This window comes from Equus caballus, chromosome 20, assembly GCF_041296265.1.
Source record: "Equus caballus isolate H_3958 breed thoroughbred chromosome 20, TB-T2T, whole genome shotgun sequence".
NCBI classification, from domain to species: Eukaryota; Metazoa; Chordata; class Mammalia; order Perissodactyla; family Equidae; genus Equus; species Equus caballus.
In genome coordinates this window covers 60113360-60125400 of record NC_091703.1, presented here as the reverse complement: position 1 = coordinate 60125400, position 12041 = coordinate 60113360, and the positions used below count along the sequence as shown (strand labels likewise).

Here is a 12041-nt window from a genome sequence, read left to right as displayed (position 1 = left end):
AGACTCATTTCAAGTGATGAACAGTTGTATGTGGCTAGTGGGTCCACAGAGGACAGCACGGGTCTAGAGTGCCTTCTCTGGTTCTGAGATACATGTACAAAATACCAAAAGATCTGAAATGGGAGCACACAATAGATAAAATTTAAAGGGCTGGGAGGGGCACTGAGGTCAATTCAGTAGTTCCCCCTGACTCCAGCAGGCCTAGGGTGACAACATGTCCCAATTTGGAAGGCAATCCCTATTTGTTAGGGAGAGTCCCAACTTACACCTGTTGTCATGACGTAATTATTAACAGCACCCCCTGTAATTCTCACAGAGTATCCACTTTGGATGATAAATTATATGGTTACCCTGTCTATATCCATAATATCCTCAAAGGTAATTCCACACTCCTTAGAAGAAAATTTAATTTAAATTCTAATTCTGATGCCTAGAAAAGCAGCTCTCAATTCAAAGGAAAGAACTCTAAATTCACTACCCTCATCAAAAAAAAAAAAAAAAAGATGCTGCTGAAAATTCTTTTTATTTTAAATTTCAAACTAAAAAAAAAAAAAGTAAGAATTACCTGTTGAACAAGGCCTCTGGAAATTGGGATCATTGCTATCCAAAACAGGCAAACAGAACTGCTTACTTGCAGATCCTAGCATAGGATCCTTATCGCTGAGCATGTTCTTCAGCGAGTCCTCTAAGACATTTTGACTTGTACTAAAATCCTCACAGACTTCATTCTCCAGGTTGGATCCTAGAAATAGGGCATCATCTAAGTGTTCAGTAGGAATTAAATGATTAAATGTATCAACTATATCCATGAAGACTTCTGTGTGTCTTTCAACCCTATAGAAAGACAAAAAAAATACCATAAGAAATAAAGCTATCAATTGATAATCACCTAAAACCAAATTATTTTAATAGTTTTGAGTCTAAGAACACACTTAGGTATTTCTGAATTGTTTTTAAAAAAAATCCTCATTGTTTTTAGAATACACATTTGGACATGTAGAACAAATCTTCACTAAATAATGTTTCTTCATGACGCATGTAGAATATCATTTTACCAGAAATCCTACTAAATGTTTACTCAATTCATTATTTAAAAAAAAAAAACAACTCTGTATATAGTCCATTAATTTGACACATTTGAAAGAATTACATGGCTTAAACCACAAAAACCACATGTTTTTAACCATAATCTTTTCATAAATTAACAATCAGACACTGCTTTTACAAGTCCATATAAAAGAGCTAAAATCAAATCAGTTAAATGATTGTCCCATACCTATTAAAACCGTAAAATAGCCTTGTTTTATTTACAAAGCATTTAAATTATTTAAAGAAAGGTAATATAGACAGACAGAAAATTTTTTGGTGGGGGTAGGGGGAAAAATGGAAAAAAACTATTAACTAAATCCAACAAATCAAAACTCAAAAAAACTACACACACGTAGGCACAGAAGCGAACATACACACATTTCAGGGGGTACTCCTGTTAGGATAAAATGAGACAAATGAGAAGAAAACAATGTATCAGAGATTCCAATTTATTTTAGCGAGTTATGTGGGGTCTACAGAGATATTGAGCCAGTCTCCTACTTGAACCATACCTAAGCACTAGGTATTGCTCAGCGAAGGTCATCTCATGCTCTAGAGGAGCCTCAATTACCAAAGTTAAATTATTTCCAATATTGGTTTCAGAGAAAACAGAACCAAAGTGTTTTGGGGGATGGGGCAGAGTCAACAAAAATTTAATAATATTCAGTTAGCTAGAAAATTCCACTAATTAACCCAGAACATCTCAGGTTCCAAAATTCTAAGGTTTTTTAGATTAGCTCCAAATCTACCAAAATCTTCTCAAACTGTCCTTGAATTCTTTCCCCTATAAAAATGAGGGAAGAAGTTCAAAGATACTCTAGAATTTACTGGGTACATATTATATGCTGCTAAATATTTTACCTACAGCGTATATTATATGCTGCTAAATATTTAATTCATTTATTCCCAATACATAATAATAATAAATAGGCCCTGTTATTGTCCTTATTTTACAAACAAAGTGCATTTAAATAATTTAAATGTCTTCCCCAAAGTCACAAAACAGAGCCAAGATTCAAACCCAGGTTTCAAGGTTTTGCAGCCCACAGCCGTAGCTCTTACCCTTTCATACCGAGCTACAGAGCTAGAAATTGACTAGATTTGATTCACTGAAGGCTCTGCTTTAAAAACAATTTTCCAACAAATAAGTGACTGGCTGGGGCCTTGGACAAGAGAGGGATGGACTGCAAAGGGACAGGAAGATACTCTGGCGGATGATGAAAATGTCCTAAATCTTGACTGTGGTAGTAGTTTCAGGAGTGTATACACCCACCAAAATTTCCCAATCTGTTTATTTTAAATAGATGTAGTTTACTGTTAACACAATTTAAAATTTAAAGAAAGGTAAGAAAATTTCCTCAGTCTCACAAATTAATCCTCTTCTAAACAGAAAGATTACAGCATCTCTTCTCAAATTTTGCAATTTATTTATATCGAAATATTAATAAAGCACTGAAATAACAAAATGTTAACTATTTGATTGACCTGCTGGTTATTTTACATGCATTCTCTAACTTATAACATTAGGAGAAAATTACAGCTCACAATGCTGATGAAAAGTTAGGAAAAGTTTTAATTCCCTAAAGCTATCTGATCTTAGTACCTAAGAAAGGCTCAATTATCCTATCACTAATACTTCCACTAACATGTTTGTAGGTTCCAAAGAAATTTTACTATAATAAATTTCTGGTAATTAAAAAATAATTTACAAAAATCTTACTAAACCTTACAAAAGTAAGTATCTAGAACTACCAACAAATCTTTTATCTGAATGTGCTGGAATCCAAAGTTTACCACAGGCCAAAACTACGTCCTCTTCAGAGTTCTATCCCAATTAATAATCTTTTTTTTCTCAGATGAATCAAAAAGAAAAAAGAAGGCAATTCCAGCTCTAAAAACAAACAGCTAACTTCCTTCTAAAAATGGTTTGCTGAATCTACTGAAAATGCACTCCCTCCCATAGCAACACAAGTCCAGTAAATTCCACAAACTTCACCTGAGGTCATTCTTTCTGCTGCACCCACTACTGGCTACGAGCTCTCAAGTGATGGAGAACACTCAGAAGTTATGGTCACGTAGCTTGAAATCACAACACTGTAAGACCAACCCATCCTAAATAGTGAACTAAATGAGCAAAGTATTTTTTCAGTAATACTACTATTAGTGAACTATCCCAAACTCCTTTATTAAAAAGTGCCTTCAGAGCTTGCAACACATTTTTTAATCTCAACAGTAGACAGTATCTAGTCTTTAAAGATCAATTTTTTTAAAAAAGTAAAGAAAAAAGTAAATAAGATGGGTAAACCAAACTTGCCAGTACTTTTTTTGGCCAGAACTAGTATGACTTATAAAGTGTGTTTCCCTGGATTGAAATAAACATATCAGGAAAAAGTCTTCCATGGTCCAAATGCGGAGAAAGACTAGTATGATAAAGTTACATTTCTTTAACAACACCTTTAATTTATTCAACAAATGTTTACTAAGCAGCTACCATTGTCTGAGACACCTTTAATATGCCAATGAGACTTGGAATCTTCCAAGACAGAACAGAGTATAAAGCATCCCAAACTAATGGGTCCAAAGAAGACAATTTCTATAGGACACATCACAAGACTAGTGTTTTGTGAAATTGTTATAAACTAGTAAGACTGATTTTTCATGAGAAGTTGCAACTGGCTCTGGGGGCAATTCCAAAGGAAGAATGCCAGAAATGATAGTAGACAGCCATCCCACAAGACTATCTTGAAAGTAACATTTAAGGTTGGTATAAAGTAATATATTTTAAAAAAATCAGTTTCAGATATCAAGTGCTCAGTATCAAAAATAGAATAATAAAAACACTGCATGCTACATCGGAAAACAAATGCTAGCCAATTGTAGAAACATTAACTCACTTAACACGGAACACACTAACCTACCAAATGCAATGTGGTGTCCTGGACTGGACCACAGAACAGAAAAAGGACAGCAGTAGAAACACGGGTGAAATCAGAATACAGTCTGGAACTGAGTTTACAGTGATGTACCAATGCCAATCTCCAGTTCTGATAAAGGCACCAGCATTACGTCAGATGCAACAACCAGGGAAACGGGATGAAGGGTATATACAACTCCATACTATGTTTGCAACTGTTCTATAAATCTAAAATCGTTCCGAAATAAAACTTTTTTTCTTTTTTTTAAAAAAAAGGACATTAATCTAAAATACAATGCCCTGAGATAGCTGGTAATGTGGCTTGACAAAGGTAATCAGATCTAATTAAGGAGAAAAATTAAGAGTTAATTCAGTTATCTCTGTTAATTAAACAGACTCCTTGATTTAAACAAATTCCTGTTTCTTACATTGAAGTTTTACTTAAATGCTTCCCTCTATTTGGCATTACAAATTTAATAATTAAAACCTAACAAGCCTACCTGGGGCATATTTTAAATGGTTAATGATATGTATGTTTCTAATTAAATTCATAGTAACAGTTTGGAATACATATATGCTAAAGTCAGAAATTATTTCTGGGTTCACAGACACACCGCATGTTTACAGATGACAAAATGTACCCAGCCAAGTCAGAGAATTAGATAATCTGCTTAATTCAAAATTACACATTCATTCATATATTTATTAAGCATCTACTATCAAGTATTATCAAAGGTACCGGTGAAACAAACCAAGTCTCAAATTCAGGGAACTCACAATCCAAAATAGAGCATAGGCACAGAAACAAATACAACAACATGTAAACATCAAAACACAACATGAAAGTGTCATATTGAAGGGCTGCAGACAGCATCACAGAGGAAGGCGAGACTCAGGAAGCCAAGAAAGGCTGCACAGGCGATGTGTGAGCTGAATCCCAGAAGTCCGGAGGGTACTCCAGGCAAAGGGAACAGCATGCGCTGATTATGCATGGCAGAGTGTACTCCTAATCGACCTTTTGGAAAGACTCAGAATAAATTAAAAATAAGTATTAGTACTAACATTCCGAATAAATTTAATCTGAGTCCGAAGACAGGTTTCCCGCTTTAAAATGCTTGATTCATCTGTAACTGGTAGAGAATTATACTGCAGTCAGATTAGCTTACACTGGTAAAACCAGCATACATTGTGTGCTATGTGTTTCATGAATGACTAGAATGCAAAAAGATAAGATTTACAAAGCACCAACAGCAAGAAAAAATGACACTTCTACGAAAACCCCCTTCAAATTAAGAGTAAATTAAAATTCATTATCTCAACTTCTCAGAAATACCTTCAAAGTGAAACTGTGTATTTAATCATATGATCTCCTTAAAAAACAAAATAGTGCACATAAGCCTAACAACTAGTCACTAATGCTATCAAAGGGCCTAATGGGTTATCCTATGATGAAGCTCTGTGTCACAGTCTACACTCTTATAAGGGTGGCAGAGGGGGTAAAACAGACATCAGGAGATTAGAAAATCTATGAAGGAAAACTAGGGTAATAGTGACAAGTGAGGGCAAGGGCATTCTATGTGTGATGGTAAATGAAGGCCTTGCTAACCCGGGAGCCAAAACCTGAAATGAGGGAGTGACCCAGGCATAAATGGGGAACAGCAATCGAGGCAAAGACCTAAATAAATGCAAAGACCCTGGGAATGAGACTGCTTGGTGCCTTCCAGCCCCCACGCCACAGTTTAAGACATCAATTCATCGGGCATCCTCACTATGAACAAATTTCTAACTGGCAGTAGTAGAGGTGAAAAATAAAAGTACCACTACTAATAATGATGATAAAACGTAAAACTTACTGTGCTCTAACTTCATGCCAGGCACTGCTAGACATGATTCACATCAGCAGTTCCCAATCAGAGGCAACTGTGCCCCTGCAGAGGACACATGGCCGTGTATGGAGACATTTTTGGTCATCATAACCAGAAGACACGCTACTGGCATCTACTAAGTATACTACAACGCTCCAGGAAAGCTCCACAACAAAGAATTCTTCAGCCAAAAAATACTGCTGAGGTTAAGAAACTCTGATCTGCATTTATTAATTTAATCCTCACAATGCTATATTATAATCCCAATCACACAAAAAATAAATAAAATTGAGATCAGAGAGATTAAATTACTTGCTAGAGTAAGTGGTGAAGCTGAAATTTGAACCCAGAAAATTCCATCTGACAGTCAATGCACTTACTACTACCCTGTACTATCTCTTTATAAAGTTAAATTCATTGAATGTTTCTTATGTGCTGGGCACTGTGCTAAACTTAAATATATAATGTCACTTAATCTTCACAGCCACACAATTAGGCAGATACTATTATTATTCTCAATTTATAAGAGAGGGGCTAAAGCTTAACAAAGTTACACCTAATATTACAGAATAAGTAAACGACAAGAGCTGGAACTCAAATCCACTCTGACACAAAGATCATTTCTTAACCACCACGATACAACAACGTTAAAGATGAATAATAGGGGGGTCAGGCCCATGGCCCAGCAGTTAAGTTCACATGCTCCACTTTGCTGGCCCAGGGTTTCACCGGTTCGGATCCTGGGCACAGACATGGCACCACTATCAGGCCAGGCTGAGGTGGTGTCCCATGCAGCACGGCCAGAAGAACCTACAACTAGAATATACAACTATGTACTGGGGTGCTTTGGGGAGGAGAAGAAAAAGAAAGAAAGAAAAAAATGATTGGCAACAGATGTTAGCTCAGGTGCCAATCTTTAAAAAAAAAAAAAAAAAGATGAATAATAGGTTATCCTTCCAGGCTAGACCTAAGGAAAATCACTAAATGGTTAGGCCATGTGCTATGAGAAGTCTACAAAGTACAATTCTACAAAGCAATGCAACCTAATCACCTGCTCTACACACCCATTTCCAATTCTGGTCCAGTTTCATTGGCTAGACTCTTGGCAAGACTTCTGGAGAAAAAGCAAGGATCATAACTTCTTTCCTGAATTTATCAGGTAAAAAGAATATATAAGAATCCACAGTGTCTGCCACACTAAGACCAACGCTGACCCAACAACCTAGAAAAAGAACTATCAAGTACAAAGTTGAAACTGGCAAAAGCAGAATTACACTAGCCAACAGTAGTAAGAAAGAATTAACTTCAAAGTCTACAACTATATCCTACTGACATTATGGGAAGCATCAGCAGTTTGGATTACCCACAGAAACAGTAGAAATAGCACATCATTAAAACTATGGCCTAGGTAATAACAGTCCAAGCTAACATGTACTTAGCATGTCCCGTACGCCAGCCCTAAGCTGGGTGTACTGTAGGCATTATCTCATTAGCTCCCCATAAGGTAGGAGCAATTATTATTTCCATTTTACAGATGAGCAAACTGAGGCTCAGCCCATTATGTAATTTGCCCAAGGTCACATAGCCAGTATACCTAAAGTGGACCCCAGACAGTGTGATTCCTGAGTCCACACTTTTAATCTACTATACTTTATGCACTCTACTTGCACAATACACTAATTTTCATGTTTTTAATATACCGTTAATGAAATCTTAAAAATACTGGAAACAAAGTGAGGTACCCTTCTTTCAAAATAAATTAGAAAATATGCACTTAGCTACTCCCTAACATAAAAAACAAAATGGCTATCCTTAGTGTGTACAAACATCATTTTGGAAGTTATCAACTACCAACTTCACAATTTATTTTCACTCTACAATGTTATATAATGTTTTCATGTGGCCACCTCACACAAATTATGAATGAATTAAAACCATTTTAAGTTTAGCCTTTCTGTACAATCTACTATGTCATTCAAAAATGTGTCTAATAAAGTTAGATAGTGCCAACAGATTAAAACTTCTGGATAATATTTTGAAGTGTTAACTATTTCTCTTCATCCCCTCTTCACTGTACAAATGACGGTAAAAATTTAAATCCCTTGACCATTAAAAAATGATCTAAATTAAATACACAACACATGGCAATCATTGTCGAGTCTGTACATTTGGGAATTCCTCATACAATGTCTTTCTAACTTTTGAAATAGCTTCCTCTTTTAAAGATTTAACATTTCACGCCTTTGAATTTTGTTTCTCAAGACTATGTTCCTTGAGTACACACAGCACTGGGGTCTCAAATATTTTGAATCAAATCAACATTCCCAATATCTTTCCCTACGTAATCAAAGCGCAACAATTAAAGGAGAACCTTTTCTACTGTTCTCAAAAATGAAACAGCATCATAAATGTGTAGCAATTTACCAAGTCATTTTTGTAGTTTAAAAATAAAATGTCTATGCTTCTGAAAAGATATTCCAGAATCTCAGGGGGTGCTCCATGAAGAAATAAGAGAAAAATAGAGCCCAAGATGTACCGTTCTGGAAAAGAAAAAAATCTAGCAGCCACTTGTCAGAAAGAATTCCCGAAATATGGATGAATGAAAATATTTAAAAATCAGCACTTCAGCAACACTGAGCTCCCTGACACTGTGTGGTGAAGGAGTTAATGGTAATCCATAAACCTGGGGTGCTGATCAGTAAACCTCATTACCTCAGTAAAAAACAGAAAAGATCTTATCTCCAGACAAAAATTATTAAGTCAAAAGGATTTCAGTAGAAATCTGTGTAAAGAAAAAAAAAAGTGCAAATTTAAGAAAGCAAAATGTATCAAAAAGGCAAACATCATATTACTATGTCAAGGAAGAGAACCATTATCCATATTTTAGCAGCCAAAAAATACAACTGCATGCATAATTTACATTTCACCAGTTTTTCCAAGTATAATCTATACTATGTAAAAATCTAAACTCAACATAATTTTGCAGTAATTCTCCTTGTTACTTGCTGCCTTCCAACTTTTATTAATACAGTCTTATTAATGCTATTATATAAGCCAAAGACTATCAACCTTTCCTGATTCCAATACTCAATACAATCTAAATTCTAATAGTACAGTTTTAAATGATTAATATAAAGACAACTTCCTTTCCATTTTTCTATTCTGAAATTTGCGTTAACCAAAGCTATTTTTCACCTACATTTACACAGACTACTTCTCTTAGATTTGACTTATCTGAACATGCAACAGATGAGTATACCATAAGATCAGTTAGGTAAAGGTATCTGAGGTCTATCCCAACAGCATGAAATGTATAACTAATTCAATGTGATAGAGAAAGAAGTTCACTATCTTCCCAAAGGATGTAAAAGCAGTATGATAAATGACATTTTCATGCTCTTCAATAAATGGACCTAAAAAGCATGCAAAAACAGAGGAAAACTGGTCCCATCACTAACTTATTTGTTATCCTTTTGATAAACCACCGGTACAGCTATCAAACAAAGCTTAAAAGGTAAGGTTGTAATCCTGCTCCTAAAAAGCAGCCCACTTCAGTGGAGCAGAAGTCTTTCTGTAGCCAAGGAATTGACTGAACTGTATGTGGTTTAATCAGAGCAATAATAGCTCCTAAAAGTGCCCCCTTAAATTCTGTTACTATCACGGGGAAATGGAGTATGTATTAAAAACATCAGTAGTGATGATGATGATGATATACAGGAAAAATTCATTATTGTAATATGTGGCCAGTAAACAGAAGAAGTGGGGAGAAATATAATAAATTAAGAAACGGACTAAGTGGCAGTGAAGGTGAAAACCTATCTGAAATAATCCTTACACAACACCTTCTGTGCTCTGGAATGAAGATACAAATTCAAAACTTGAAGAACGCTGCAAAAATTTCCTGATTCTTTGAGTCATGTCTCTTCCCTACCACAAACACACATCTATAAACACTTTCACAATCCCGAACACTTCATTCAAGAATGAAAAAATGGTAGGATATGAATGAGGAATGGAGGTGTAGTTTTGGAAGATCTCAACCAGTTTGGAAAATGGAAGACAAGTTCGACCCCAAAACAGTGACCTAATAATACAATGTACTCTTTAAGTAGTCCCTAAGTAGTTTACTGTATCATTTTTTTATTTTAGCCTAAAATAAGGTGGTAAAGTTCGTATATGGGGAAGGTTCAATTACCGATGTTTCATTTTAAATTAAGAATCTGCACATAATGAAGATTAGGACCAGGTAGATATTAAAGCGTTGTTGCCACTTACATTAATGACTATCCATGATCATATTCTGCAAATGATTCCTGAATAGCACCAATAATCACACTCTCAAATTACCTCGAATCATGAGTCTCTAGGAAATGGCATTTAAAAACCCAAAGGTCGTCGGACCTGGCAATCCACTGTCGGGGGCGGGGGGGGGGGGATACCAACCTGTGCGCGGTACCCACATTCTCTCCCTTTCTCCATTCTCCCCGCCCCCCTCGTGTCAGGTGATCAGTTATTTAGCACCATTAACACGCACACGTATCGACAAGTGGCTCATTAAATGACACGTATGATCGGAAGGCCAGATTTCAGGCTCCTCATTTTAAACTAAGCGAAAGCAGGCGACAGTTTGGCTCCCGAGCACAAAAGCGCGCGGTGGCAGGAGCATGGATGGAGCGCCAACTCCCCGCCTCCAACAGCGGGCCGGGGCTCGGCCTCGCGGCTCGGGCCATCGCGGCCCCCCCGGCTCCCCGGCCAGGGCCCACCGCGGGCTCCCCCGGAGAACAGAGGCCCGAAGGCCGGGCGGGGGCTGCGGCAGGGCCTTTCCGGCAGCGCCGCGGCGCCTCCGGCCTGCGCGCCGCGCGGCGGGGCACACTCACCCGAGGGCCCGGGGCGGAGCGGGAGAGGCCGCGGGCCCACCCTCCGCCCGGCGCCCCCGCCGTGGCCCGCGGTCCAAACGGCCCCGGGCGTGGAGGCGCGGCCCGCAGGCCGAGGACGTTGCGCCAGAGGCCGGCGCGGCGCCCGCACGGATGCGCGGGAGAACGGCGCGGGGCGCCGGCCGCGGGAGGGCGGGAGGCCGCGGGCGCCGCGCGCGCAGGGGACGGGGGAGGGAGGGCTGCCCGGCTCCCCGGCCGCGGCCGGAGCCGCCACTCACCCAGCTCGGCCGGACGAGCGCTACCACTGGCAGCAGGAGGAAGATGGTGGCCGCCGCCGCCGCCGCCGCCGAGGAGGAGGGGGCCCGGTGGGTGCCGCGGGGAGAGGGGGTACGCGCAGGACGTCGGCGTCGCTGCCACGGCCTCCCTGCCTCACCCGGCCGAGCGCCCGCCGCGGACGACACTCTCCAGCCTGCCGCGCCGCCCTCCTCAGCCTCGTGGCAGCCGCCGCCGCCCAGGGCCCGAGGGTCGCCTGCCTCGTGGGGACCGTGCGGCGGCGCGAGACCCCGCAGCCATCGGCGTGCGGCGGCGGCGCGGGGGCAGGAGCGGGGCCGCGTCACGTGACCCCACTGTTTACCGTTCCGGGGGCCGCGGCCTGCGCCGCCGCCGCCGCCGCGCCTGCGCGCTGGGGCCCTCCCGCGCCGCGCCTCCGCGGGGCCCCGGGCTGCCGCGCTCCGCCGGGCCACCGCACCCCTGCCCGGCATGGGAGGGCGCGGCGCTCCCCGCGGGCCTCCGGCTTTCTGCTCGCGGGAGGCCCGGGGGCGCGGCCGTGGGTGGTCGCTGTTCCCCGATTGCCCTAAGCACTCAGGCTTCACAGTTAATGTGAGATTGGTGGCCAGATCGGCCCCCCAGCGGGTGCTTTTTATTAATTGGGCGTGTGTTCCAAAATGGTAGAGGAGGGTGCGTGGATGAGGCCCCCGCCCAAGAATCCCTGCTGGCCCCACATGTCAGCCCCATCGTTAATCCCCGCCACCCCCACCTTGCCCCTAGATGGCCGGTCTGCTTCAGGACTCAGGTTGCCTCCTCCGAGAAGCATTCCCAGTCTAAGTCAGCAGTTCTCACACTGGCCAGAGCATCCCGTAAAGGGTCCCAAAGACCTTTCCGAGCGTCGTCCATTCTTTTGCGATTACATATGTATGAAGCCAAATTTTCTTCATCTGCTTCAAGGAAAACAACATGGAGCAACCGAGAACCTGCAGAAGCAGTTGTGAGCATCCTGCTACCTTCTCTTAAGCCAAGCGT

At 40.6% G+C, this 12041-nt stretch overlaps 1 protein-coding gene across 12 annotated transcripts in view; it reads right to left on the bottom strand.

Annotated features, from left to right (window-relative positions):
* Positions 1-11435, bottom strand: part of PHF3 (PHD finger protein 3) — a 78309-nt gene extending 66874 nt beyond the window's left edge. Inside the window, exons 1-2 of one of the 12 annotated variants that reach the window (XM_023625128.2) lie at positions 11021-11435; positions 566-834 (exon numbers count right to left, since the gene is read on the bottom strand). In XM_023625128.2, the coding sequence (XP_023480896.1) occupies positions 566-809 (244 nt within the window). In that variant the 5' untranslated portion in view covers positions 810-834; positions 11021-11435. Of the gene's footprint in view, positions 1-565; positions 835-10311; positions 10719-10745; positions 10966-11020 lie in introns of those variants that run through there. The other 11 variants (XM_070244794.1, XM_023625131.2, XM_070244793.1 and 8 more) reach the window with 11 other exon arrangements.
* Positions 11436-12041: the final 606 nt, after the last annotated feature.